The sequence below is a fragment of the Saccostrea echinata genome, unplaced genomic scaffold (assembly GCF_033153115.1).
Source record: "Saccostrea echinata isolate AGI-Se365-2 ecotype Australia unplaced genomic scaffold, CSIRO_AGI_Sech_v1 ptg000054l, whole genome shotgun sequence".
In the NCBI taxonomy this organism is placed as follows: domain Eukaryota; kingdom Metazoa; phylum Mollusca; class Bivalvia; order Ostreida; family Ostreidae; genus Saccostrea; species Saccostrea echinata.
This window is the reverse complement of record NW_026889803.1, coordinates 32,426,742-32,454,400: the sequence shown is the minus strand read 5'-3', so window position 1 is coordinate 32,454,400 and position 27,659 is coordinate 32,426,742. Positions and strand designations below refer to the sequence as shown.

The following is a 27,659-nucleotide window of genomic DNA, read 5'->3' as shown; positions in this document are numbered from 1 at the left end:
AGATAAGGTGATTTTTTTTCTTCACTACCTAGTTCATATTTTACCAACTCACTTACAATCTCTGAAGAAAAGGAATACAGCTTTCTCTCTCATCAAAAAATTGCTAAAATAATTTCTCACTAAAAATATTTAAGGATTTAATTGAAGAGAAAATCGTTAAATCTCTTTAAAATTTCCTTTTACGCAGTATTTGCATATCTAGTAAACGTTTTTCATGTATAAGTTAACTGATTTGCCAGCATGTTTTTGGTATATTGTGTTCCTTGCTTTCATTCCACTCTTCTCGTTTTGAACCAATAAATTTGTGTAGTGTTTATCCGGAGAGGAGACTATTATCAATTGCACTCGTTTCGAAGTACATGAAGTCCTGCAAAAATAAATAAATAAATAAATAAATAAATAAATAAAAAGTGATGAGTTAGTGAAGTTTGGTGACCCAAACAGAAACAAAATGTGAAGTTTGATGACCCAATCAGAAACAAAGTCCCGTTTGACTTTGACAGGTAGGAATAACCTTACGATATCCAATATGAATTCTCTAACTCTCTCTCTACAGCTCTAAAGGCATTCCCTTATCTCCAAGTTTTCGAAAAAAAGTAGGCTCACCGGGGGCTGCCAGGCAAACCAATAACTTTCAAAACCGGTCACATAAACTTGATCTTACCGCCGAAATATGGCTGAAATGTTACCGACACGACGTAAAGCAATAATCAAATTGAATCCTTTATAAGTGTGTTATACTTAATAAAACAGTGTGTAAAATTGTAGTAAAATGGGAAAGAAGGACAATATACCCCCATATCTGACTTGACATCATTAAAAATTAGTCAAGAAACATGAGTCTGTACCTCGCCTCTTAAAATTACAGAGATCAGTAAAACCCTGGTGGTAGTCGATCCACACTCTTATTCATCTTGATAAACCAATACAATACACCAATAAACATATAAAAGCGTCTACAGTACCTAGCTTAGATTCACCATGGATCAGATATCCTTCTGCTTTAAAGATAATTAAAGCTGTATACTTAAAAACAATAGTAAATATTTTGAAGAGTTAAAAGAGAAAAGTCGAAGCAGTTATTCAAAATTTATTCAACATTTTTGGAGAATACGTGCCTATATCATTGAAGGATAAGGAAAAATTAGAACATGTTGCCATTTCTATCATGGATTGGATAGATCATACTTTGAACTGGAAATTCTGTATAAGCTTAAATTAATTTAATATTATTTCATGTTGATTTCTGTACATTTTGAAGACTTATAGAGGTTTTGCTTAATTTATAAAAGCTATAATTACAAACTATAACAATAAAAATCTTTTCAATACAGTAGTATAAATAAGATGCAAACTCCATTTGCAGAGTAACATATAATGACACAAAGATGCTGCAATGTACAAGTGCCTATGCTAGTGGTGAAAGTGTGTCCTATCCGTGATAAAAATGGCCATTATTAGAGATCTGCTTCTAAAGCTATAAATCATAATGTTATTGTTTGCTGTTAAACAATTTATAATGATGAGTTAGAGTCTCCCTTCATTTCATGCAGATTAAGCTTCAGGAAGCATGAATAGTCCTTAGATACGTGACTGCTTCACGTTACAAAATGTATTTTTATTAGCAGCGTAGCAACTCTGGTGTTTAGTGTCTGCTCGTGGGTTCAAACTGTTGGTTTATTTAGATACTTAGCATCCGTGAAGTGTAGTAGATAGTATTCAGGGAACGTATGCTGCATTCTAGTGTGTTAATTTTTCTTGTAATGCGTCTCCTAAGCTGGTTAAACTACATGCATCACATTAAAATGTATCAAAAAAGGCAAAATATTAATAAAAGCATTTTCCAAAAAGTGATTAAAAGTAAAAATAACTGCTTTGGACTAAAAATTTTTTAAATCTAATTTCTTTAATTCAAAGTTATTTTATTAAATAACTTCCATGGGGATTGCTCTTGATAAGTTTCAACAAAAACTGTAAATCCAGTGATGGATTACAAGAATTTGTTTTCGAAATATACATTCATGAAAAAATCTAATATTGCTTATTTACTCGATGGTCTGATTTGTGGTCCGATACATGATGAATTCACCTTACATGTAAACAGTGTAGTGCAGTTAGGGTCATATTCAAAATAAATATGTGATAGATATAAAACTTAGGTTTAATGTAAATAATTTTTCAATGAGCATAGATATTTCTGAACATTATTTTTGAAATAAAAAAAAAAATATATATATATTGAGGTTCTTTCTGTAGCCAGTATACATGTATTTCTGAGTGGAATTTTTAAAGCAAGGAATGGAGAGGTACAAATGTATTAACTTACAATGAGGAACACAGCTCCAATCATCACCGCCTTGATCTTGACATCTAGATCCATAGGAACTATAAAAATAAAGAACATTCTCAATTTTTTTTCACAATACCCTTTAAACAGAATATGTAAGTACATAAGGTATCCATACCCTGTTCAGTTTTCTTTTTCTTTCTTTCTTTCTTTCTTTTTTTTTTTTTTTTTTTTTTTTTTTTTTTTTTTTTTACACATTTAAGGAACAGCTACATTTGTATAATATCAAGGGCCTACATGTAGATGAGGAATATCTATCTAAAGGTGGAGTTTAAGAATTATAATTTTGATCATTTAATAAATAAGAAAAGTATAAATTAAAAAATGAAACTTAAACGCTGAACAATGTTAAACACTGTCATTTTAAATTTATGATCTCAGTTACCTGCACAAAATTTCCTTGTATTTACTTGGGGGTAATGTAAAAAACAAACAAAACCAAAAAATACAATCATAATTCTTTTAAAGGTATAATCAACCAAAATAAAAAATGGAGTTTACATCATAAGAATGCTGACATCACCCAGGCAAAAGTTTTCATTAAAAAGCTATTGCAGGCAGATTTGATAATACATCTGAAGGTGACAGATGAACGTTTTCTGCAGCAGGAAAGAAAGTTAGTCCAATGGACTCATTGGAGTTATCATCCTTTTCTACTATGTATTTTATACGAAAATTTGAAGAATTACCTTACATTGTTACTTCTTCATTAAAAAACTAAGGAACCTACCATCAAACACCTCACCCACGTGATATACATGTAGTTACAGAATTAACACTGATAACAAATTTTGTCTTACTCCTGATGAAATAACAAGCTAAATTTTGACACAATATGACAATCATGTTTTTATAATAAAATATAAAACAGAAATGCAGGGTCCTCACAATTTGATTAAAAATATAAATTGTGATAAAAAAAACAAAACATTAGTGTCAATTTTCATTCCCTAATGAGTTATCATGAACATAAAACCTGATGAAAAGTTCAGAAGTGGAGATGCATAACAATGTTGGACAGATTAATGATGGAATCAAAGATACTGAAAAGGTTCAGCAGCTTTAAGTCATGAAAAAAAGGTCTTATTTTGTAACAAACTTAAAAAAGTAATGATACAAAAGGTGAAATGATGGGCAGTTTCATTTAACAATACAGATCGTAAATAGAGCAAAAACACGGACCCTGGAAACCACAAGAAATGAGATCAAGTGCCTTGGAGGAGTAAGCATCCCCTCACAATGACCTAACAATTGGTAAAAACATGTCAGTCAAAATACCACCCAACTATTTATATACTTACACGAAACTCCAAAACTGTCAGCATCAGAGCCAATGTCGAGGACATAGTCTAGCATTCCACCCCACTTCTTGCTGATCTTCCCCTCACTTGTATTCCCGTCCTTGGCAAACACCTGGAAAAAATTTACGTCAAGTAGTGACAAATTCTCTTCCTTGGAATAATACATGTAATATATTTGTCTCGAAGCTTACTATCACTTCACATGTAAATGCACATGTACACAAAACAGTTATTTACCTTTTTTGAGACTTTTATTTAATTGAATCCAAAATGTCTTTAACATTTTTTTTACTACCTCCTTTTTATTTTTTTTAGAAATACAAACTGTTAATAGCATAAATTTGTAATAGTTCATTCAATGATAGTGAATATATTTTATTTTTTAAGACCATAATTATAATTCACCAAAAGACATTGAATTCTTTATCAAATTCCTATCAAAGGGGCCATGGTTTGAACAAACATGAATATGGACTACATGAGAATACTTGCGAACAAATTGACAATTTGCATTTCTGTATTTCTTGAGAAGATTAAATGCATAATTGTCTGCGTAAAGATTGACCCCATTTTTGTCTAAGGTCATTAATTGTACCTCTTGATAACATTTTAACTTTTTTGTTTACACATTTCAATTAAAAACTAAATCACATTTCAGCCCCACCCCCATCCCTTCCCCTCGACAGATTTGAATCTTATTTTGTTCTTGAGAAGATGAAAATTAGAGAATAATGAACAGTAATCAAGCTCAAAAGTCAATTGAAACAATACAAATCGGGAGCAGAGCAAACACGGACCTCTAAAAACATCGGTAGTATGATCAGTTACCATGGAGGAGTAAGCATCCTCTTTTTAATATCAACCTCAGAGTACTTGCAAGTAAGCATCCCCTGTCAACCGGTTACAACCGCCTTGTGCTCATTGTCATGATCAGGCAAACGGAAAAATCGGTAGACAATTCAGTGTTTAAAAAATGGCCTATCAATTACAATGAAGTATGAAAAATGTCAGTCAGCACTCGACTTAATGATAGATTGTATTTGCTGACAAGGTCATGGCATCGACCATACTTGCAAAATGATGACTTTAAACGAGACTGTTGATATTCTTGTTTCATTACTTTAATTTGTTTGTCAATAATGGTTCGTTTTAGAATGCTCTTGCGTATCGAATCATCTGGTAGATATAAACCTTTATGCAGGCGATAAGGGTATATTGCCACATAAGTAAGGGAAGATGACGATAGAAAATTGAAGTCATTACCTTTATCATAAAGTTTTGTTGTTAGGTTACCATCAACGTCTTTTTCTAGTAAAATATCCAAATAAGAAACAGAAATGTCCGACTCTGTGGTATCTTTTATTTCAAGGTCATTGGGATATATCGAGTCGACATATGAATGGAAGAAACTATTTTTTACTGATAATACGTCGTTGATATATCTAAATGTTGAAGGCCACAGCAAGAGATTTCTTTTTCTTATGTTCAAAATTTTGAATAAATTCTGCTTCATAAGGATACAAAAATAGGTCTGCTAACACAGGGGAACAATTGGTACTCTTGGAAATTCCAACAGATTGTTGGAAGACCTGGTCTCCAAAACCTACATATATATTGTTAATCAGAAACCCAAGCATCTTTTTAATATCTACTTCAGAGTACTTGTGTGAAGAATCAGAATGTTTTTTAACAAAATTATTTTGCAAATGTAGGTAGGTAAATTTACGAATTCCATTCTATAAAAAAGCAACTTTCTATAAAGTCAAAAACCCTGGACTTTAATTTATCGTGGGGAATGGTTGTATAAAGTGTTGAAAAGTAGTACGTTTTGATGTCACTGATATGGTAAAATTTTGTGATTTCATATAATCTAAAAGTTCCTTGGAGTTTTTAAGTATCCACATCTGATTTACACCACTTCTCGAATATATAGTTGTACAGTACTCCTGAAGTTTCTCCTTCACCGCTGTTCATATTTTAGTGAGGAGTAAAGAAAGACGTTTGGTAGAACATTAACTGGAACCCGCGCGCCATGTATTTTTATGAAGTTTAGGAATCAAGTATAGACATGGTAATTCAAATTCATTTCGATTGCTGCTAATATTAAAATTTTTTAAAACTGATATATGATTTTGAAGAATTTCCTCTTTAGAAAAGGAGCTAAGGGTATAAGTTGGATTACCATGCACTTGCAGAATTAAATCCCAGTTCCTCGAAAATGCAATTAAAATAATGAGTCTTACAAACAAAGACAATGTTGTTACCCGTTGCCTGGGACCAGTACATACTGATCGTGTAATCTATCTTATTCTTTTTTTCCCTTCTGAATTAATGAAAAGAGAAGGGTATATTGTTTTCATATTGCCCCTCAATCGCTTAATGGGAGATTTCAACATCCATCTGATACTCTTAATCCACAAAAACAAAGTGTCAAGGTATTTTTCATGCTTGTGTACAGTGTAGGATGAAGAAGAACATGAACACAGTGGAGGATTATGTTTCAGATTTTTGATATCTACAAAATGTAGGCACTGTAGAGGTTTTTTTTAATTAAAAAGTTTGAAACCATAAGTCGATGTATATTTGTAAGAAATACAAGGCGTGGACTTCAACCTGAAATATGGTGGAATACAAGACTGGACCCTATTGTGATTAGGAATATTACTTATATTAACTGCGTCAATTCCTTTGTTGGCATATTGATGTTTAAGGAACAAACGGGTTGTTTGAGCAATATTTTCTTCCGTAAAACGTGGCGGTTTAAAAAGCACATGATTTGCAATATCTTTAATCACAGATCCGAACCTGTATTCTGGTGTCGAAGAATCCAAATATGGACTTTATATGACTTTTTCAAATTGACTATTTAAAACTTTCAAAGGGACAGAATAAAGTTTGGTGGGAATATGATGACATAACTGTTTATTTACATAAGGTTGTAGTGAATCAAAGGAGACAACGTGTATAATAGGTTTATTGTAAGATTGATCTCCATGACTACGCTCACGTCTCTCTGTATTGTTAAAAAGTCCCATCACATTCACATTGCTAACTGTTGACATGAAAGATTTCCAACACGATCGACATCATGCTTATTTTTATAATCCAGTATTCTATTCGTTGTCTATGGAAAGGTGTACTCAATGATGGACAATTTGTATGATGGTTAATCCTTTTCTAGAATTCTAACTTTCACTGACAAAATAGAATGATCGGGTAAATTAAGTGCTTGTATAGAATCTGTTGACCCCCGTTGTTAATTTAAAAATATATGCCCCGATATTCTTTTATTCAGTGGACCCTTGGTTACACCAATATAAATAAGCCATCTAAAGGTACATTTTATTCCGTAGACAACATTAGAATATTTGCAGTTCAGGTTTTTAAATAACCCAACCTATTTTCAATTTTTCATAATTTAATTCTTAATTAATGTTTTCTTCCATTGAAAATAAGGGGGATTGCTCTATCATTTGAACAAATCACAATTCCTATCACCCATAGATCCTTTTAACCAAATTGGTTAAAACTGGTCCCACTCAAAATGTTGTATTTTAAGAAGAACATTTCCTTTAAACATCGATCCCTAGGTATAGAAATGTTTAAATATTTATGAACTGAACTTTATATTCTAGTTGATACTCACCTCAAATTCAAGGTCGAATGGACAACATGGCCCTGTAATCATGCAGAGAGGACCTCTGATGCAAAAGACCTCCTGGCGATTGGCATCCAGTATTGAATATCTTGGTGGAAACCAACTCAGTCTGAAAAAAAAGAGGATAGTGTACAAATAATCAATCTCTTTTTATAATTATTTATAATTGATCAACGCTGGCTTTTACAGATTCTTAAAATATCATTAACAAAAACTTTTTAATAAGTTATGGTTGTGTTGAATTCATTTTAAATTAGCCTTTAAGGATTAAATATGTTTCTGCATCATATTTTATCTAAATAAACTTACAGAAGATGTATATCTTGTCTTTTATTAAAACCCAGCTATTTTTTAAATAAATAGCTGATTGATTTGAACTCTTTAATTAATAGATCACTCATATTTTTTCATGTATCAAATAATGGTCTGTATTCAGAGAAATAAACAAACAATGTTCATTAAAATAATATGATGCACTTTCCTAACATTATAATTTGTGAGTAAGATAGGATCTTAATTATACAGAATAAATGCATTACCTCTAACAAATTCATAATTATTGACTTACTGAACAACTACATGTAATACAGAGAAAACCACAGAAAATGGTCAAATCCATCTATTTTTTAAAGTAACCATATGCATATATACAGCTACCATATAATCTCCTCACCCTCATTTTTCATTACAATGCTAATTTACATTTACAATATAATGCTCACTATTTACCTTTTTAAAATGCTGATTTACATTACAATATAATCCTCACTAATAATCTCACTTTATAATCCTCACTATTTATATTTTTACAATACTGATTTACAGTTACAATATAATCCTCACTATTTATCATTTTACAATGCTGATTTACATTACAATATAATCCTCACTATTTATCTTTTTACAATGTTGATTTACATTTCAATATAATCCCCTCTATTTACCTTTTTACAATGCTGATTTACAGTTACAATATAATCCCCACTATTTATCTTTTTACAATGCTGATTTACATTACAATATAATCCTCACTATTTATCTTTTTACAATGCTGATTTACAGTTACAATGTAGTCCTTACTATTTATCTTTTTACAGTTACAATATAAACCTCCTATTTACCTTTTTACGGTTACAATACCTGTATATCCTCACTGTCTATCTTTTTATAATGCCGATTTACAGTTACGATATATCCCTTCATCAAAATATCTTTATAAGAAAAGAACTTACTGTTGTTTGACATATCCTACCACCTGTCCCGGTGGTGCTTCAACTGTAACCCCATGAGCAAAAGCGTTAATACAAGCACACCATGCGCATCCAGCAAAACACTTAAACGGCCTTGTTACTCGGATCACCTCCTGTTGAACATAGGGGTAAATATTGCCTTATTTAAAACATATATACAATGGATACAGATACTTACTTGACAGAAACCTATTGATTTATTGATAGCATGGATCCAAAAAATTCTAACCTCAAATACAAATGAATAAAAAAATTCAAATGCTGTTAAATGTGTAAAGTTCTTTGTAAGATTCAATATGGCTACTATGCCCAAACACTCTCCTAAAAAAAAGATAGACAGTGTAATACAGTAATGCAGTTTCCTAGTGATTTGTCGTGGATCCAACCTGATTAAGACCCGTTCTTGAAGACTTTGGTATAAAAATGATTTACCTAAATTTGTAATTATCACAATTTCCTCACCTCCCCCATGTTGTCTGTGATGTGCATTGTAAAACCTCTTTTTGGGCCACAAATCTGGCGAGCGCAGGCATTTGACTCTGCCAAATGGAATTTTATCAATTATAATTTAATTTCTTCTTTCATTTGAAAAATAACCCTTATCAAACCTTAATTTTAAGAAATTGTACATGAATAGTCCTGCTTCATAAATGATTTTGGAAAAACTGCAGCATTATTCATTATAGATGATCGTCAAATGAACGTCTTCACTCTTTCATTTTGCATTTTTTAGAATAGAGTAAAAGCATATAAATATTCTAGATTATTTATTGATAACTCTGTATTGTATTAATCAATATCAATTTGATATCATGCCATTCTTGATTACACATCTGATTGGACGTCAATATGCTACTTTATCTATCTTCTTGGAGAATTGACATCCCATTAAACAATATTATAGATTAATTTCTATTTATTTTATTTTTGGGACTCAAATGTAGATTATAACAATTATATATTTTGCTCTTCAGAAGCTCACCTTTGAAAAATATAGCTAGGCTATCGCTGTAGCCATGATAATTACACAAAGAAGTGGTTTTCTGAATTATTGGTTGTTGGTCTAAAATCAGGAAACTCGCGTTTACTTTCCGTCGGCAATAGAATCATATACATGTATTTAATCACCATAGAATCAGGAAAGCGTTTTCCAGGAATGCTCTACCGTGAGTTCGAGCATGCGCATTACCCGTTAAAAAGACTCAGTATTTACAGTCGGTAGCGCTCGATTGGGCTAGAAATGACAGGGGTTTTGTTTTCGACTTTAAGCAATCAAATATCAAATTTAAAAAAAAAATCAAATAAGACAAATATGAAAAAAAGGATCTATTCATAATGTTAAAATTGAAAATAAAAGCAAGATATGCCAGTAAAACACATTCTTCGAGGAGTGATCAATTCTATTTTCCTTAATCACCACATACATTCATCCCCTGTTTACTTGTAACTTCCTTACGAAATTGAAGTTCTTTACTTCAATTTTATGACAGTTAAATATCAATCAAAGGAGATCAATAATGTTAGAATCAATGACTATACTTTTACTTTAGATAATTCAAATAAGTACTTTTAACTTAGTTAATCCTTTTCTAAAACTAGAATGCGCATGCTCGAATTCATAGTTAGGCATTCTTAAAAGCATTTCATGCCAGTTTCGTATTATAACCTGTAAAAAGGGGGAAACATATCTATTTTGGCAAAACTGCATCTTCCTATAATTCAGTCATTTCAGAACTAAAATTTAAAAAGCTTATCTCAACTAAAAAACGGTTGCACACTGCATTATATTCAACTTGTAGTGCCATAGACTTCTTCGATTTCAACATTTAAATAAGGTGAGCAATTAAAACAATGCTTAAAGTTCTGTTCTGATTAACAGACGAACATATATGCACAGTAATAGTGATGATATTGCCAGGGCACACTGGAGTCTCACCATGCTGAATTAACCTCCCCTCCACCCAAACATTGAAGCACTGTGTACTTATTATCTATTGATACATTAATTAGAAGATATGGCTAAATAAACCAATGGTCCAAACCCACCTTTGTGTATAATGATGGACAAGACGTCACTTACCCCCTCCCCATTTATTTTTTTAAAGGAAAGCTTGTCATAATATAAAGACTCCTCCAAGTGATAAGACAACAAATACCTTCAGCTGCAAAATAGATTTGTTGTCCACTTTTGGTTTTGATCTTGTACTTATTTGCAGTTTCCCATCCTACGAGAACTACAGAACAAAATATGTAGTATTGATAAAATACAAGCCATCTTTTCTTAATCACACAAGGCAAAATAATAATAAGAAATGTAAAAGACATTGGATTTCATTTTAATTCAGGAATATTATAATTTTGCAATATTAATCATAAAAGATTTTTATTATTTTGAACAGATTATAAGGTGCAGAATAATAAGTAGATGTTTAATAAAAACCAAGCTTTTAAAACAATTCATTTTATATGTACAAACCCTCTAAAAGCTCTGTCTGCTGTTTAACAAGTAGCTGATCCACCGTTGTTAAGTATTCTAGTCCAGGAGGACAGCCCGGAATGGGCTCAGGGCGAGGTGCCCACACCTGTTGATCCTTGACATTTTTCGAATCTATTTGAAAATTCAGGACTAACACATTTTTAGAAATGCCCTCCATTAAAAATATTAATTATGCAAAGAAAAAGAAATAATTACAATTGAAAACTTTTATTATGTATATTCAAAGTCTCATTCAAATTAAAATTAATTTACAGGAAGTGCAAATATTTTATTTCAAGTTGGAGGAATTAAAACGTATAGCTAATTCATCCTTAACAAAAAATACTATAGTAAACTATAGTTAATTATCTATACTTATAAATTAATAGATTTTGCAAATAAACTCCGAAACGGATGCACCACAGTTTTTACTTACTCCTCTAAGAAAACACTAGATACAATATGATGTCCGTAAACTATATTTAGATTTTACTCGCAGAATCAGTATCGTGCATTAAATTAAAAGTCTACTTTTATTTTCTATATACAGCCATGAAATAGCAAAAACGTGAGTACGGTGCCGTTTCCGGTTGGCGGATCTAAGTTTCTAGCAACTTTCAATGAAACTGACAACAATCAATCGTTTATTTATTTCATAAAACGTCATCACTGAATTATTCGATCAAAACTTGATTTAAATGACATAAAAGAAATAAGTTGTGATAACCGATTGAAAAGGAAAATGTGCAAATTATTTTTGTCATTCACCGATCTTAATATTGACGGAAGCTTCTAGAACATCATATAGCATCGAGCCCGATGTCAAAAAGAAAAACGAGACAATTATAGCTGTAGGAACCTAAGAAAAACTTATGTGTGAATGGTCACTGAAATAATGGTAAATCATTAATAACACTATAAGTTGTGAATATATTTATATATCGAAAGACTGTTACATATATGTAGTAGGTTTTCCTAACAGATGTATCGGTAAAATATGTATATTATCAAATATTCGGCCTATTCATAGGGCGTTAAAAGCTATTTCTTACGCAGATACTTGCGTCTTGGTTTATGTATATGTATGAACCTTCTTGATATGTAAAAAAGGTAAAGTACATTTTTTACATATCAATAAGGTACATGTACTTGTACATACATATTTATAAACCAAAACACAAGTACCTGTGAATTTTTACCACCACCACCCCCCCCCCCCAAAAAAAATATCAATTTATAAGTAAAATGTGCATATTCGCTGCTTTTAATTTATCCTTGACGGAAATGAAATAAGAGCAAACAATATATCCATAACATAGTATAACAGGTTTCACAATAAACATCAATTAATGTAATTGTCATTTTTTCAAGTTTTTACAAAAGGGGGGGGGGGACGCACATGCGGGGTTTTGAACAAATTATTTCTTGATGCTATAACCCTGTAGGCTGTCAGTAGAAACTACAATATATTTTCTGTCGGTAGTACATGTAGTATAAATTCAATTCCCCGCGCTTGCGCGGGATTTCATCTAGTAGTATACTATAGTTAACTATAGCATCAAAGTAAAAACTTTGGAACTTTGATTTACTATAGTAAAAACTTTGGAACTTTGATTTACTATTAATAGTGAAAACTTTGGAACTTTGATTTACTATACGAGGGTTGTCCCAGAAAAACGGAAACATTTTTAATATCTTTTGTTTCACTAATACTATAAAGTTAAAAATTGGCGTACACCATTATCATCATTTTTTGAATAATACATAAAAGTTTCAATAAAATGTCTCTTTCAATAAGATTTTTCTTTCAGGTAAACGAATCTTACAAAATAGCTGTCGGCGCAACACTGACGACGTCAAAACGTAACTCGTGGCGTTTGTGAATTTAGTATGGAATCGTGAGTCTGATAAAATTTGTTTGAAGCATAAATTTGACAGTGTATTTAATTTTCTTTTCATCTCAGGTATTAATTATCGTTTCCAAAAGATCGCGAATTAAATCTTTTAATAAACTTTAACAATTTCCCAACCCAGGTCATAGGTTTACCTAACTGCTCGCTTAGTTAAACGGCCACCGCCACGTATGGCGTCCGCCTTCTGACTTTTCAGTTTGTTGGTCTAACAAACGCTTTTTCCATCGAATAATCAGTCAAGCCATCCTCGAACCTATTGACCTAGCTATAAATCTATGTCCGAGGTATATGTTTGTGTCGTTCCATCGTTTAGATATCTTTTCCCGTATGGACAGGTGTCATATCCTGCTCAACAGTACTGCTTGATAATTTGGTGCTCCGCATTATCGCCCGGCGTCACTTTTTTTTGACAATATCTATGTAAAGGTGTTTTTGCATCTAACGTCATAGTTTTGTCACTTGTGATGCTAAATTTATGAATTTTCACACATGAGTACTTCAGATCATAGAGTTTTTATGGGGGCAATTTTTTCACTTTTTATTTCCGTATAGCCTGGTGATAAAGAAAACTTCCCTGACAATGCTATTTCTAAAACACAAAAAATTGCCGTGCGCCGAGCACCGATATTGGACACCCTTTGAAAGCTATTATTACATGCATCTGACATCACAACTTTATAATATTTTGTCAAAATAGCAAAAATTTCATTTCCCAACAAGGTGCAAAAAAATCATTTATTTTGGTCGAATAGTTTTTGAAATATTCAAAAAGTTCGCGTTTTTCTGGGACAACACTCGTAGTAAAAAATTTGGAACTTTGATTACCTTTAGTGAAAACTGTGGAACTTTGATTAACTTTAGTGAAAACTTTGGAACTTTGATTTATTATAGTAAAAACTTTGAAACTTTGATTTACTATGGTAAAAACTTTTGAAACTTTGACAAACTGTAGTAAAAACTTTGAAACTTTTATTTACTATAGTAAAAATTTTGATTTACTAAAATCCGTGGAATTATGTTTTTGATTACCATTCTTGACATTTTATGATGTTCATAAAAGCATCAGAGAACTATGCAGATGTAATGTAAGTTTTTTATGGCGAAAGGAAAATAATATACTATAAAATAAAAATTGCATCATTAAGAACCCAAGCACCTGTTACATCAACTTCAGTAAACGTGTATTTTTTCAGTTTATAAATGTAAATATTTCATTTCAATTAACTAATTCGTTAATTTAAATTAAGACGAACAACAACCCCTAGCCCCCACCAAACCCCGGGCCACCTCCACCCACTAAAAACGGCAAAATAAACAAAACAAAATATGAAGATACTTTAATAAGTTGATAAACTAATATGAAAACTATGGAACTTTCATTAACTTTAGTTAAAACTTTGGAACTTTGATTTACTATAGTAAAAACTTTGGAACTTTGATTTACTACAGTGAAAACTTTGAAACTTTGATTTACTATAGTAAAAACTTAGGAACTTTGATTTACTATAGTGAGAACTTTGGAACTTTGATTAACTATAGTAAAAACTTTGGAACTTTGATTTACTATAAAAAAAACTTTGAAACTTTGATTAACTATAGTTAACTATAGTAAACTATAGTTAACTATAGTATTTTTTGTTAGGGATGGTCGTAAGTGCATTTGATTAATTACAGACAGTGTGAAATGTACGTCTGATTCATAAAATTTAAAAAGATGAAGCCCACGTTTTACACTGTGGCTGTTATATCAATACATATATATTGTCGGAGTCAATTTGCGTGGTCAGTAAATATTTCAGATGCTTTTTATGCCCTCCGTAATAGAAGATTCGGGGGCATATAGTTTTTGTTCTATCTATCCGCCTCTCTGTTTGTCTAGCTGTCTGTTTGTCTGTCCGCAAAAACAGTTAGCAGTTGCCCATAACTTTTGATTGGTTAGAGCCATGGTTTTCATATTTCACATTGTATTCCTTGTGACAAGACCTTTCTTTGGGTACCAACATATTTGACCTCGAAACCTTGGAGTTTGACCCACTTTTGCAAAATTTTACCAAACTTTAACCTTGGCCATAACTTTTGAACAGATTGTGCTAGGGCTTTCATACTTCACATGTCTATTTCTTTTGAAAAAAAACTCTCCTTGGGTGTAAATAATTTTGACATTGACCTTGGAGTTTGACCCACTTTTAAAAACTTTAACCTTGGCCAAAAGTTTTGAATGGTTAGCACTAGGGCTTCATATTCCAAAGGTGTATTCTTTGTGATAGGCTCTTCCTTTCAATACCAACAATCTTGACCCTTTGACTTTGACCTTGGAGTTTAACGTACTTTTCAAAAACCTGAAACTTGGCCATACCTTTTGAACAGTTGGTGCTAAGGCTTTCATATTTCATGTTTATTCCTTCTGGCAAGACCTTAACTTGGGTACCAACAGTTTTGACTTCTTTGTCCTTGACCTTCGAGTTTGACCTACCTTTAAAAATCTTTAACCTTGTCCATAGATTTTGAATGGTTGAATGTCACAGAAATATATATTATAGGAACATTCATTAACTTCTTTTCAAACACCATGACTTGTGTGAGTTTAAGCCTAATTTGAGTATCTCTAGTTTGTTTCGAATCCTAATTGAGGCATTCTTGTTTCACACAACATTTTCTTTTGTTTTACAAGGAAGCATAAATTATATAAGACGTATACTAAAAAAGAAAAGTGTTAAAGTCTTGGTAGGAATATTTTCTGGTCATTTTTTAAATGCTACTTAATGAACATTTTCTGTAGTTAAATGGATTATGGCAGATTGATTTATCGACGCCATATTAACTTCAATACCTGTAAATGACTCGAATAAGTTTTTGGAAAACAATTACATGTAAGTGATTAATACAGAGGACTCACCTCGACATATCCGCAATAATCAACACAAACATACCGAATTTCAACCTTATTTTCAGTTAATTTTTTAATTTTCGAAAAATCTATAATCCCTAAAAAGTATATTTTTGCAGTTCATATCCATGTATCGTGACATTTGGACTTATTTTTCCACAAGTTAAATTTGAAGTATTTTACCTTTCTTTTATATTACCAGTTTATCAATGGTATTAAGAACATACTTCAAGATAATTTGACCAGTAACTATAAGTGTATATAAATGTACTATTTCTGATACTGGTAGCTAAAACAAATTTCTCCTGTTCCGGGCGCCTTTCAGTAGTACATGTATAAATAAATCACTTCACCAACCTTTTTTGTCAGATGACTTTTTTTGCTTGGAAGTCATAATTGTTTTTCCCCTAAAACATTGACAAAATAATTTAGTTGATGTGTCTTCTTCAAATACAAAAGATACACGAAATAGACAAAATACTTTAAAAAAGTTAATTCCCCTAAAATAAATAAAAACACTGACAAGATAATTTAGTTGTTGTGTCTTCCTACAATACAATAGATGTAGTTTATATGTTTATATATATATATATATATATATATATATATATATATATATATATATATATATATATATATATATATATATATATATATATATACTTCAATACCTTTAATGTCTTGCTTCCAAAAACCAAGATTCAAACTGGGTAAAAGGCAGAAATGGAAAGGCAGTGGAAAGAAAGTCAAGATAAAAAAGTTTTAACGGAAGAAAAAAATTAAAAATAAAGAAAAAGGTTTCGATAATATCTTTAATTTTGGCGTCAATCCGAACATCTAAGAAAATTAAGATAAACGGAAGGAAGGTCGATCAAAAAAAAACAACAACAACAATAGATAAAAACATCATGTAGTTAGATGTTTATTTTGTATACCCTGTACAATTGATAAAATATAGCTTTGACATGTTACATATAATAATAAAATATATATAAATATAAAAATTATATAATTATTCTTAAATTAGTTGGGATCAAATTGGCAACACAATGAATACATAAAAGAATGCTGTATGTATATACCAAATCTTAAAATGAACAAAAGACAAAATTAATTAGCTAGCATTAAATAATTCATTAACTTGTATTACATGAAATGAGTTGTGTGTTGGGCAATTTCCCTGTCTAAAAAATGTCACTTCTTTCAAAAGTAAACTTAGTTCAAGTATTTAAACAGTTTTAATTTCTCCTTGCAATACATATGAAGCTTTGACTTCGTTATAATTAAATGATTCAGACTGTTAATGCTTAACAACCAATGCAACGAAATCTGCAATTGAGTTTCACCTACATGTATAGTATGATAACAACTACAATTAGACAAAACTAGAAAAAAAAATCATTAAGATAAGAATAGCATTGACCTTGGTTATATCAGGACTCTATCTTGAGTATTCAATAAAATTAATTGGCTGAGAACTTCATAGTTAACAGATGTTTGTAGAGCATTTTGTTTTGACAAGCATTTATTAAAATATTTCCCTTAGAGATCTTAGGTACCCTTGAATACCATGCGCTGCAGGCCTTATCAATATGACATTGTAAAAGTTCTGAACACAGTCTTTTTTAGCTCACCTGAGCCGAAGACTCAAGTGAGCTTTTCTGATCGAAATTTGTCTGTCATCGGTGTTGTCGTCGTCGTTGTTGTCGTTGTCGTAAACTTTTCAAAATTTCATCTTCTTTTCCAGAACTTCTGGGCTAATTTCAACCAAACTTGGCACAGATAATTCTTGGGTAAAGGGAATTCAAGCTTGTTCAAATGAAGGGCCACGCCCTCTTCCAAGGGGAGATAATTATTAATTAGTAAAAAATTAATGGCATCTTTTAAAAATCTTCTTCCCAAGAACCACTAGGCCAGGAAAGATGAAACTCAAGTGGAATCATCCTCAGGTTGTGTAGATTCAATTTTATAAAAATCATGACCCCCGGGGGTAGGGTGGGGCCACAATGGACGATCAAAGTTTTACATAGGAATATATAGGAAAAATCTTTAAAAATCTTCTTCTCAAGAACAGCAAAGCCATGATTGGTCATATTTATATGGAAGCATCCTCAAGTGGTGTAGATTCAAGTTTGTTCAAATCATGACTCCTGGGGGTAGGGAGGGGCCCACAATGAAGGATCAAAGTTTTACATAGGAATATATAGAAAGAATCTTCTCAAGAGCAGCAAAGCCATGATTGGTTATTAACTATTCGGAAGTATCCTAAGGTAGTGTATATTCATGTTTGAAAAAAATCATGACCCCCTGGGGATAGGGTGGGAGTACAATTGATTATTAAAGTTAAGCATAGGAATACATAGGAATTTTTTTTTTTAAATCTTTTTCTCAAGAACAGCAAAGCTATGATTGGTCATAATTATATGGAAGCATCCTCAGGTAGTGTAGATTCAGATTTGTTCAAACCATAACCTCCGGAGGTAGGGTGGAACCATAATGAAAGTTCAAACTTGTAGGGAAAAAAGTCACAGACAAAGAAATATGTAAGCTTCTTTAATTAGTGTAGATTCAATTTTGTTCAAATCATAACCCCCACCCCTCACCCCACCCCAACCCCTGTCCCTTTTACCCCAACCCCTCTCCCTTTTTAGGGGTAGGTTGGGACCACTTATGCATTAAAGCTTTTCAACACTGAACTGATTTTTGCTTTTTTCTTAGCCACAGTGCGCAGGTGAGCGATGTGGCTCATTGGCCTCCTGTTTACAAATTGTATCCATTACCGCACAGTAGGTTTTCATGGTGTGTGTAAAATTTGGTGATTTCGTTGCTCAAAGGTTTGCCGGTGATTATGTAACTTAGCTGACACAGGGTTCCGTTACTTTGCAAAAGCACACTTTGAAGAGTACTAAATAAATTAGCGATTAAAATTTTTGCGAGCTACTACCGAAACGCTAAAAAAGCCAAAATTAGCACCCCGCTAAAATAAGCCACTGTATGTTAGAAGTTTTTAGTAGTTGTTCTTGTTTATCAGCAAAATCAATCAAGGAAATTTGGCATTTAGGTTAGAAGGAAAAAGATAACATTATCTTTTCAAGTGCATTTTATTACATGATTGTAATTTTTTTATAAGTGGCAACTGAAATTTATGATGAACTAAATGAAATTCCGCACAAGCGCGGGAAACTGAACTGTACCACCACTAACGGAACATTTCCAGTAATATATATGTTATAGTTTCTTCTGACGGTTAATTACAGTCTTTTAGCAGGAAGAAATATTTTGTTCAAAATCCCGCAGTTAATTAAGGAGCAGAAGTAGATAACGGTATATACGCCTCACCTCCTCCCCTTTTTTGTAAAAACTTGAAAAACACCAATTTTATTAATTGACGTTACTTTTCTCTTTACATGTTAGCAGCTTTATTGTCCCTCGCTTTCACTGAAAGTGGGGGATAATAATTTGGGTCTGTCTGTCCGTCTGTCTGTATTTCTGTCTGTCCGTAACACTTTTGTTTCCGCGCGATTTCTCGAGAATCCTTTAAGCTTTCGCAATGAAATTTTGCATAGCAACTCCCTGGGGCCTAAGGAAGACCCCTCTTGATCTTGAGGTCAAAAGGTCAAAGTTCAAGGTCGTAAATTCATACATTCCGTCTGTGTGTAACACTTTCGTTTCCCGGCGATATCTCAAGAAGCTTCTGAGCTTTTGCAATGAAATTTTATACCATAACTCCCTATGGCCTTTCTCGCCTCTCTCAAAGTGTCCCGCCCCGTTTTTTTTAAATTTAAGTCGCTTGTCACTATTTTTAGCACAGGGGCATTGGAGAGTTCTTACGTACAATACAGGTTATCGGCGGACTATATATTCTAATTACATCTATTAAAACTGTTTAGTAAAGGCTAAATTAGATACCATGTATTTTGTAAAATTTTGACAATATCGTTTATAAACATTATATATGACTTAATGTTTGCATTTAATTTGCTTTATAATCAAGTGCCTCTATGGTCTAGGGGTATGACTCTTGCTTAGCAAGTGAGAGGTCCCGGGTTCAAATTCCGGACGATTTTTTTTTTTTTGGATTTACTAAATGATAGTATTCAGCATGTGAAATGAAAAAGTTATGACGTCTGGCTTGTACAAACTTATGAAATCATTATTACAGTGAGATAAATATTCTATATAAAAAGAATCTTCTATATACATATGAAAGAATAAATCTTTATATCCATATTGGCATTTTTTATTTGCTTCAATATACATGTATACATTTAATAATTCTACAAATCCAGGTGGGGGGGGGTCCGAACCCCCCCCCCCCCCGAACTGCGCATGCTCTTCTTTTTTCCCTAAGCGAGGGACACAAATTCTCTGAATTAGTTTGTTTTGATACATATTCCCTAAGCGGGGGACACAAATTCTCTGAATTAGTTTGTTTTGATACATATACCTCTTGAATATACATACTGTACTTTGGGTGCTCCGTTTCCATTTCCATCATGGACAAAAGAAGCGAACATGCACATTTTACTGATAAATTTATCAGCAATTTTTGTTTTAAATTAGTTTTTCAAACCTTATGTATAGGCCTAGGATTTAAAACAAAATGCTGAATTCCGAAAAACCCACAGAAAGATAATGATAAAAGCATAAATTTTTAACAGCTTTACTAAAATGCAAAAAATTAGAGTGCACCATTTTCTTTTCATACATATTTGAACAAAACCATATTTTCTCTTTACATTTAAGCAAGTTTTTTACTATATACATATTGCACTTCGGATTCGTCACCATGACGCTCAGTGGCGAATATGCACATTTTACTGATAAATTTATTATTTAAACTTGCAATATAATGTATATTATAGTCTTTCGATGTTTAAGCATATTCACTACTTATTGTGTTATCATTGCTCTACCATTATTTTTATGTCCATTTACATTATTGAAGTTTTTTTATATATTTATGTATAAGTTAAAACATCGTGTTCGACGCCATATGAAGTTCTAGAAATTTCCTTCAAGACTAAGATCGGGGACTGATGAAAATGATTGGCACAATTTGTTTTATAATCAATTATCACAATTTATTTCTTCTAAATTAAGTTTTGATTGAATAATTCATTAATGACGTTTTATCAATTAACAAAACGATTGTTTATTGTCAGTTTAGTTTCTTAGAACCGACAACCGCTACCACCACCGTACTCTTTTTATGCCCTGTAATTCGAAGATTCGGGGGCATATAGTTTTTGCCCTGTCCGTCCGTCCGTCTGTCCGAAAAACCTTAAACCTTTGCCATAATTTTTGATTGTTTGTAGCTATGACATTCATATTTCACATGTGTATTCCTTGTGACAAAACCTTTCTTTGGGTACCAATGTATTTGACCTCTTGACCCTGACCTTGGAGTTTGACCCATTTTTGCAAAATTTTACCACACTTTAACCTTGGTCATAACTTTTGAATGGTTGGTGTTAGGGCTATCATACTTCAGATGTGTATTCATTGTGACAAGACTTTCCCTTGGGTACAAATATTTTTCACCTCTTGACCTTGACCTTGGAGTTAGACCCACTTTACAAAAACTTTAACCTTGGCCATAACTTTTGAACGGTTGGTACTAGGACTTTCATATTTCACATGTGTTTTCCTTGTGAGAAGGTCTTCCATTGGGTACCAACAATTTTGATTTGTTTTCCTTGACCTTGGGAGTTTGACTTGCATTTGAGAAACTTTAACCTTCGCCATGAGCTGCCATACGAGGGCATCAGTTTTTCACAAACACATCTTGTTTTTCATATTTCACGGCTGTTTATGGAAAACGAAATTACATCTTTTCGCGTTACGAAGTATATCGAAAAATAATTGTCCTGACGACTTGTGAACGAATACGAAATTTGTGGTGTTACTAAGGTGAAATTGTTATGTAGGTTTCAGCCAATGAAATGTCAGTATTGAGAAAACGTGTTCGATTGTATTTACGGGTTGTTAGTAAGAGTTCACTTTCTAGCGCACGCTATCCCGAGCAATTAGAATGATTTCCCGACAGAACTGTTGGTCCAGAATATTTACAATAAGGGAGTATTTGTATTTCAACGGTCTTTATCGCAAATTTACGCCATGATAAATTCCTTACGTACAGTTTAATTTGTTGCTTTCGCTTATTTAAGGTACATGTAGACTCTAGTACAATATCTTCTAACACATACGAGAAAAAAGTCACTATAACGCCAATAATGAATTACATGTATGATCTTTGAAAGAAAATAATTATAAACTTTGACATGAATTTGCAATTATAGTTTGATAAAAAAAAACCCAGAGACATTCCATATAATGGTCATTCGGGAGCCTACATTTTGATTTATGTCAATTATATTCAATATAGAGTAACTTTTGATTCCTTAATTGTAGAGACTTGATATTAGGACATACATATGCACATTTATGAATAAAGAGTATCCATTCATTTTGTACAATAAAGGTCAAGGTTATATTTAGAGATCAAAGGTCAAATATTATGACGTTATCTACTGATTTTTTTTTTTTTTAAATATTTTGCATAGAAATTTTAACATCCAAAATATTTGAAACTACTGGTTCAGTTTACCTCATTTTTACAAATTTTAATCTTTGTTCCATTTTAAAGCGTAACGGTACATGTAGCTCAGTAGGGAGAGCGCTCGCTCCGTGGTCGGAAGGTCCTGTGTTCGAATCACGGCCTCGACTGACCTAAGTCGATAAAAAATAGGTACATGTAGCAACCGTCCCTTCGCCAAGCACTTGGCACTTCGAAGTGAAAGTTGCGGGTCTTTCGGATGAGACCTTAAAAACCGAGGCCCCGTGCCACGCTAGACGTTAGCACGATAAAGAACTACTCAATGGACCTGAGTGCCGAGTAAAGGTCTAATTAAGAAGCCTTTCACGGTATATGGTGACGTCTCTATATGAGAAAACAATCCTCGAACGGGACGTTAAACAACATACAATCAATCAATCATGTTTCATTTTAATCATTCAGTGGATTTTTATTTTTGAAATCATTATATAAATATTGCTTGTAGTAGAGTGTAACATTGAAAATTTTCACCCCAAGAAAACCAATGTCAACCAAGGCGCAGCTGAGGTTGATAATGGTTTTCTTGGGATGAGAATTTTCAATGTTACACTCAAATACATGCAGTATTTATTATATTATACTGAATGTTTTATGCAAATACATATTACAGTGAACCTTGCGCGCATAAATTCCGCGCAGTCAATATTTTTGGCAATATCACCCGCTGTCAAGCAATGTTGACTGTTGCTATGCTGGAGGGCGTGGCTTCATTAATCAGCGGGTTATAAAGTGTTTTTAACAATTTTTCTCGACGAAGCACATTCAACTAATTTACATGAAAGTACAATAATTTTAATAGATTTTAAAATGCAGCATATGTACATGTGAATTTTTTGGTTCAGTCGAGCCAAATTATAATTTTTTTCTGCATTGGTGGCCGATTCCTTCATTTAAAGCAGCCGTTAAGGCCCTTTCACAATTGGCACACGAGCAGAAGCGATAAAATATTCGTGCGAACAAAAAACTTTGATTTGGATCGTAAACTGTTGCCGAAATAATCGCATATGAAAAAGTATTCGTACGAAATCCGCACGACTGATCTAAAGCGACCGTTGTGCGATGCAAACGCATTAAATCTTGCGATATATCTTGCATCTACGAAGGGTGATCAAAAAGTTCGGGAACTAATTGAATAACTTCCACAAAAGAAATGAAATTAGTTTCAGTGTTCATTATTTTTAACAGAGTCCTCTTCGATTTAAATACACATCCGACACTGTTCTGTCCATGCGTGAATCACGTGATATTGGCTGTCACGTGACATGCTCCGTAGCGTTCTGTTCACAGAAGCTAAAAGATTTTTCCGAGTCCTATATTTCCTACCATGCAAGTTATTTTTTATAACAAGATCAGTCCATTTGTCAAAAATGGACAAATCTAGGCAATAGGATGGATTGATAAGGAAATCCTTTCCCAGAATGAGCATGGTGGCCATCACAATCCGAGCCCTCTGTCTTATGGAGCGTCGTTTAACCAATGTGAATAAAGTATGGACGCCTTCTTTTTATCATATCAGACATGTTTAAATGATAAAGTAAACGATACTTTATGGATTTAATAATTATATTATTGTTAAGATATTCAACTATTTTTCTAACTGTAATTTTGCGACCTTTCATAACAAATTGCTCAACTAACGACACATCTCTTCCCCAGCTTGCTTTCACTAAGCAACAATACAAACATCATTTTTAACCATCTCCCTTCCTTCACTGAAACAATCAATCCAATAAATGATTGAACTTCTGGCAAATCTTTTGTCTTCATAAACCTTATACAAATTATTATATGCTACTGCAAAGGAATTTCCAAGATAAATGTTAAACTTTACAGCAGTTTGTTTCTCGAGTACGACTAAGTCAACCAATTTTTGTCACAAGTCACCTACATATTGACGTCATTTTCACAGTGTGACGTCACAAACATGGAGCAAAACATTACATAACATTTGCTATTTATAGAACATATGTATGGCTATACAGTGTATGTGTGCCAAATTTCATTCTGATCTGAATCGTTGTTTCGTAAATATAGAGATAGTTCGCGAACTTTCTGATAACCCCTATGCAACTGTTGTACAATGAAACCGAGTGTTGTAAGAGGATCGCGCGAGTGATCAGGTGATTGGGCGATTGAACGTGCGCCAATGAGATTGGACGTGCGGCGATCATGCGTTCCGTGGCACGAATGCTCGTAAATTTCTGACGACGGTGAAAAACAAACTGCGGCCTAACGAACGATGATCGGGCGACGGTTAACCGACTGATACGAGAAAAATTTGGTCTCCCGACCTAGGCATTATATAGATTAGAATTGTTTAGTATAGCTTAGCGCGTTCCAAAAAAAATCGAGAATTGAAAAAAAGAGAAATACACCTATCATGAAGTTTTGAGGATTATGTAATATTTAGTTTTTCTAAATATTTGCAAAAAATTGATTACCCAATTTTTAATCTATTTTTTTAAAGAAATTTAAATCATGTTTATGTCTGGACAATTTCTAATAAACGTGACATCCATGACAATCATTTGATTTTTCAAATATATTTTCTAAAATTCATAAGACATTATTGAATATTATGATTTCGTGCAAAATCTAAATCTCAGGCCGTTTTACGGTAAAACACCCTTGGCTATATGTACCTGGAATTTTATCACCCCTTCTAATGTTATTGTGATTTAAATTCAAGACACGTGGTCTTTGGTTGACCCAGGTTATAGGGTAGAACCGGTTTTACAAATAAAATTGGCAGTAAACAGGAAATTGCTATAGTCTATTTCTTTTTAAAACATGTCCTATGAAAAATGTGTTTCCAGACCTTTCTGAGAGATTTTCATGATTTTAATTAGAAAAGGAGGCGGGGGGGGGGGGGGGGGGGGTAAAAATTGGAGCTCAGTAGTGACAATTTACCAAAATCGCCCAATACGCTGTTAGAAAAAATGTGTAATGTCTTCTACATTGACAAACCTTTGTTTACCTTACATGGCTATTGTTATTTAATGTGCACAGAGGATCTTACCACAAACAATTGACCAATCGTTGAATGAATAGCAACGTTTACTGGACTTCTTCATGTTTACATTTTACTTCAAACACGTGGTTCAGGTCAATCTACGATCGATATTAAATGCATGGACTGCAAAAACCAATTTAAAAAACTTTTTATGAAAAATACAATGACTACAAACTTTGAAAAATGTCACGGGCGTTTGCAATTTGTTGTTACGTTGTTAACTAGAAAAGGTATGTAATCAAATGTAGTCTGTGTCACGCACTTCAAGGTTAAGGAAAACGAGCAGCATCTCTCAGGCATTTAAACAATTAAAGGACAACAGTTGTTTTTGTTTTTTGTTTTTTTTACATTACAATACCCGTGATCACATGTGCTTTTGGTCAGGGAACCCACCTGACAACTGTATTCACCGATGGTACTACAACAAAGAAATACAGACGCAATTAAAGAATAAAAATGGACAAATTACTTTTCATCTACGAAATGCATGAAAAAAATGTTTGGGTTTTTTTTTGTTTTTTTGTTTTGTTTTTTTTTTTTTTGGTGCTTTTCCGATCGCCTTTAGTTTTTTTTTTCCAAGCGTAAAATTTCAGTAGTAACCTACAATCCAATTCAACTCATTCAGCTGATTTTTCAGTTTAAGCCATGTTGGTACCTCAATTGCTAATCTGACGCCAAAAAATATAGTCCAAGTTTCCATGCAAGTATTTTTGTCCAAAAAGAAATTTTAATACATAACTGCAGAAAATAATTTCATTAGGAATACTTACATGTATTAAAGAATTTAAGAGAGACTGAAGTACATTTCTACAGATATTATACAGAGGTGAAAACTGAAACGCAACACAACTTTTCTGTTTACCATGTCTCCACGTGGAAGTCACTTCCTAGCCACATTTCCGTGAATAATTTACCTTATCTCGCTGTAGTCTCGCTACATCTCACCAGAGCTACTGTCAGAGCTACTCTGAACTCCTCGAGTTTTATAATTTGCAGAACACCGAAAAATAAGTTTCCGAACACATAAGTAGGGGTGTTTATATACATTTTATTATGTTGAGGCTGTCCTCCAGGAAATCACCCTTGGCTATATGAACCAGGTTTTTAGCTCTACTGGTCAGAGACCAAAAGAGCTTATAGAAAGGTGTCCGTCGTCCGTCCATCTGTCTGTCCGTGAATTTTTTTCAATATGCTACATCTCCTACAGTTTTGGTTAGAATTCAGTATAACTTGGCACACAAGTAGACTACACTAAAATACATAATTCTATGCATCGGTTTTTGATTTCAATGAACGGTGTTGCCTTGGTTACTTAAAATAGAAATTTCTGTGAAATACTTTCAAAACGCTACTCCTCCTACAGTTTGGATCTGATTTCAATATAACTTGGCACACAAGTAGACTACACTAAGATACATAATTCTGTATGTCGGTTTTAGATTTCAATGAACAGTTTGCCATGGTTAGTTACTATAAATAGAAATTTCTGTGAAATTCTTTCAAAACGTTATTCCTCCTACAGTTTCGCTCCAATTTCAATATAACTTGGTACACAAGTAGACTACATTAAGATCCATAATTCTATTTATCGGTTTTTGATTTCAATGAACGGTGCTGCCATGGTTACTGCAAATAGAAATTTCTGTGATTTTTTTCAAAACATTATTCCTCCTAGAGTTTTGCTCAAATTTCAAAATAATTTAATACGCAAATAGACTACACTAATATACTTTACTCTGATTATCGGTTTTTGATTTCAATGAATAGAAATAATCTTTATTAGATAGAAATAGAAATAAATAGAAATTCCTGTGAAATACTTTCAAAACACCACTCCTCTTACAGTTTTGGTCTGATTTCAATATACCTTAAAAATAAGTATATTGAACTAAGATACATAATTCTCTTTATTGGTTTTTGATTTCGATGAAGAGTTGCTAAGGTTACTAAAATAGAAATTCCTGTAAAATATTTTTAAAACGCTACTCCTCCTATAGTTTTAGTCTAATTTCAATATAACTTGGTACACAAGTAGATTACACTAAGATCCATCATTCTATATATCGGTTTTTGATTTCGATGAAGTGTTGCCTAGTTACTAAAATCGAAATTTCTGTAAAATTCTTTTAAAAGGCTACTCCTCCTACAGTTTTAGTCTGATTGCATTGAATCTTGCCACAAAAAGAAACTTAACC

General features: G+C 32.6%; 1 protein-coding gene across 1 annotated transcript; it reads right to left on the bottom strand.

The window, feature by feature from the left end:
• Window positions 1-222: 222 nt before the first annotated feature.
• On the bottom strand, window positions 223-11,210 carry LOC133204796 (phospholipid scramblase 2-like). The gene is made up of 8 exons (XM_061340545.1): window positions 11,033-11,210; window positions 10,713-10,790; window positions 9,019-9,095; window positions 8,539-8,669; window positions 7,295-7,415; window positions 3,649-3,760; window positions 2,327-2,385; window positions 223-367 (listed from the first exon to the last, which is right to left on the bottom strand). Exons 1-8 carry the CDS (start codon window positions 11,208-11,210, stop codon window positions 314-316), a joined length of 810 nt encoding a protein of 269 aa, XP_061196529.1. The 3' UTR covers window positions 223-313.
• Window positions 11,211-27,659: the final 16,449 nt, after the last annotated feature.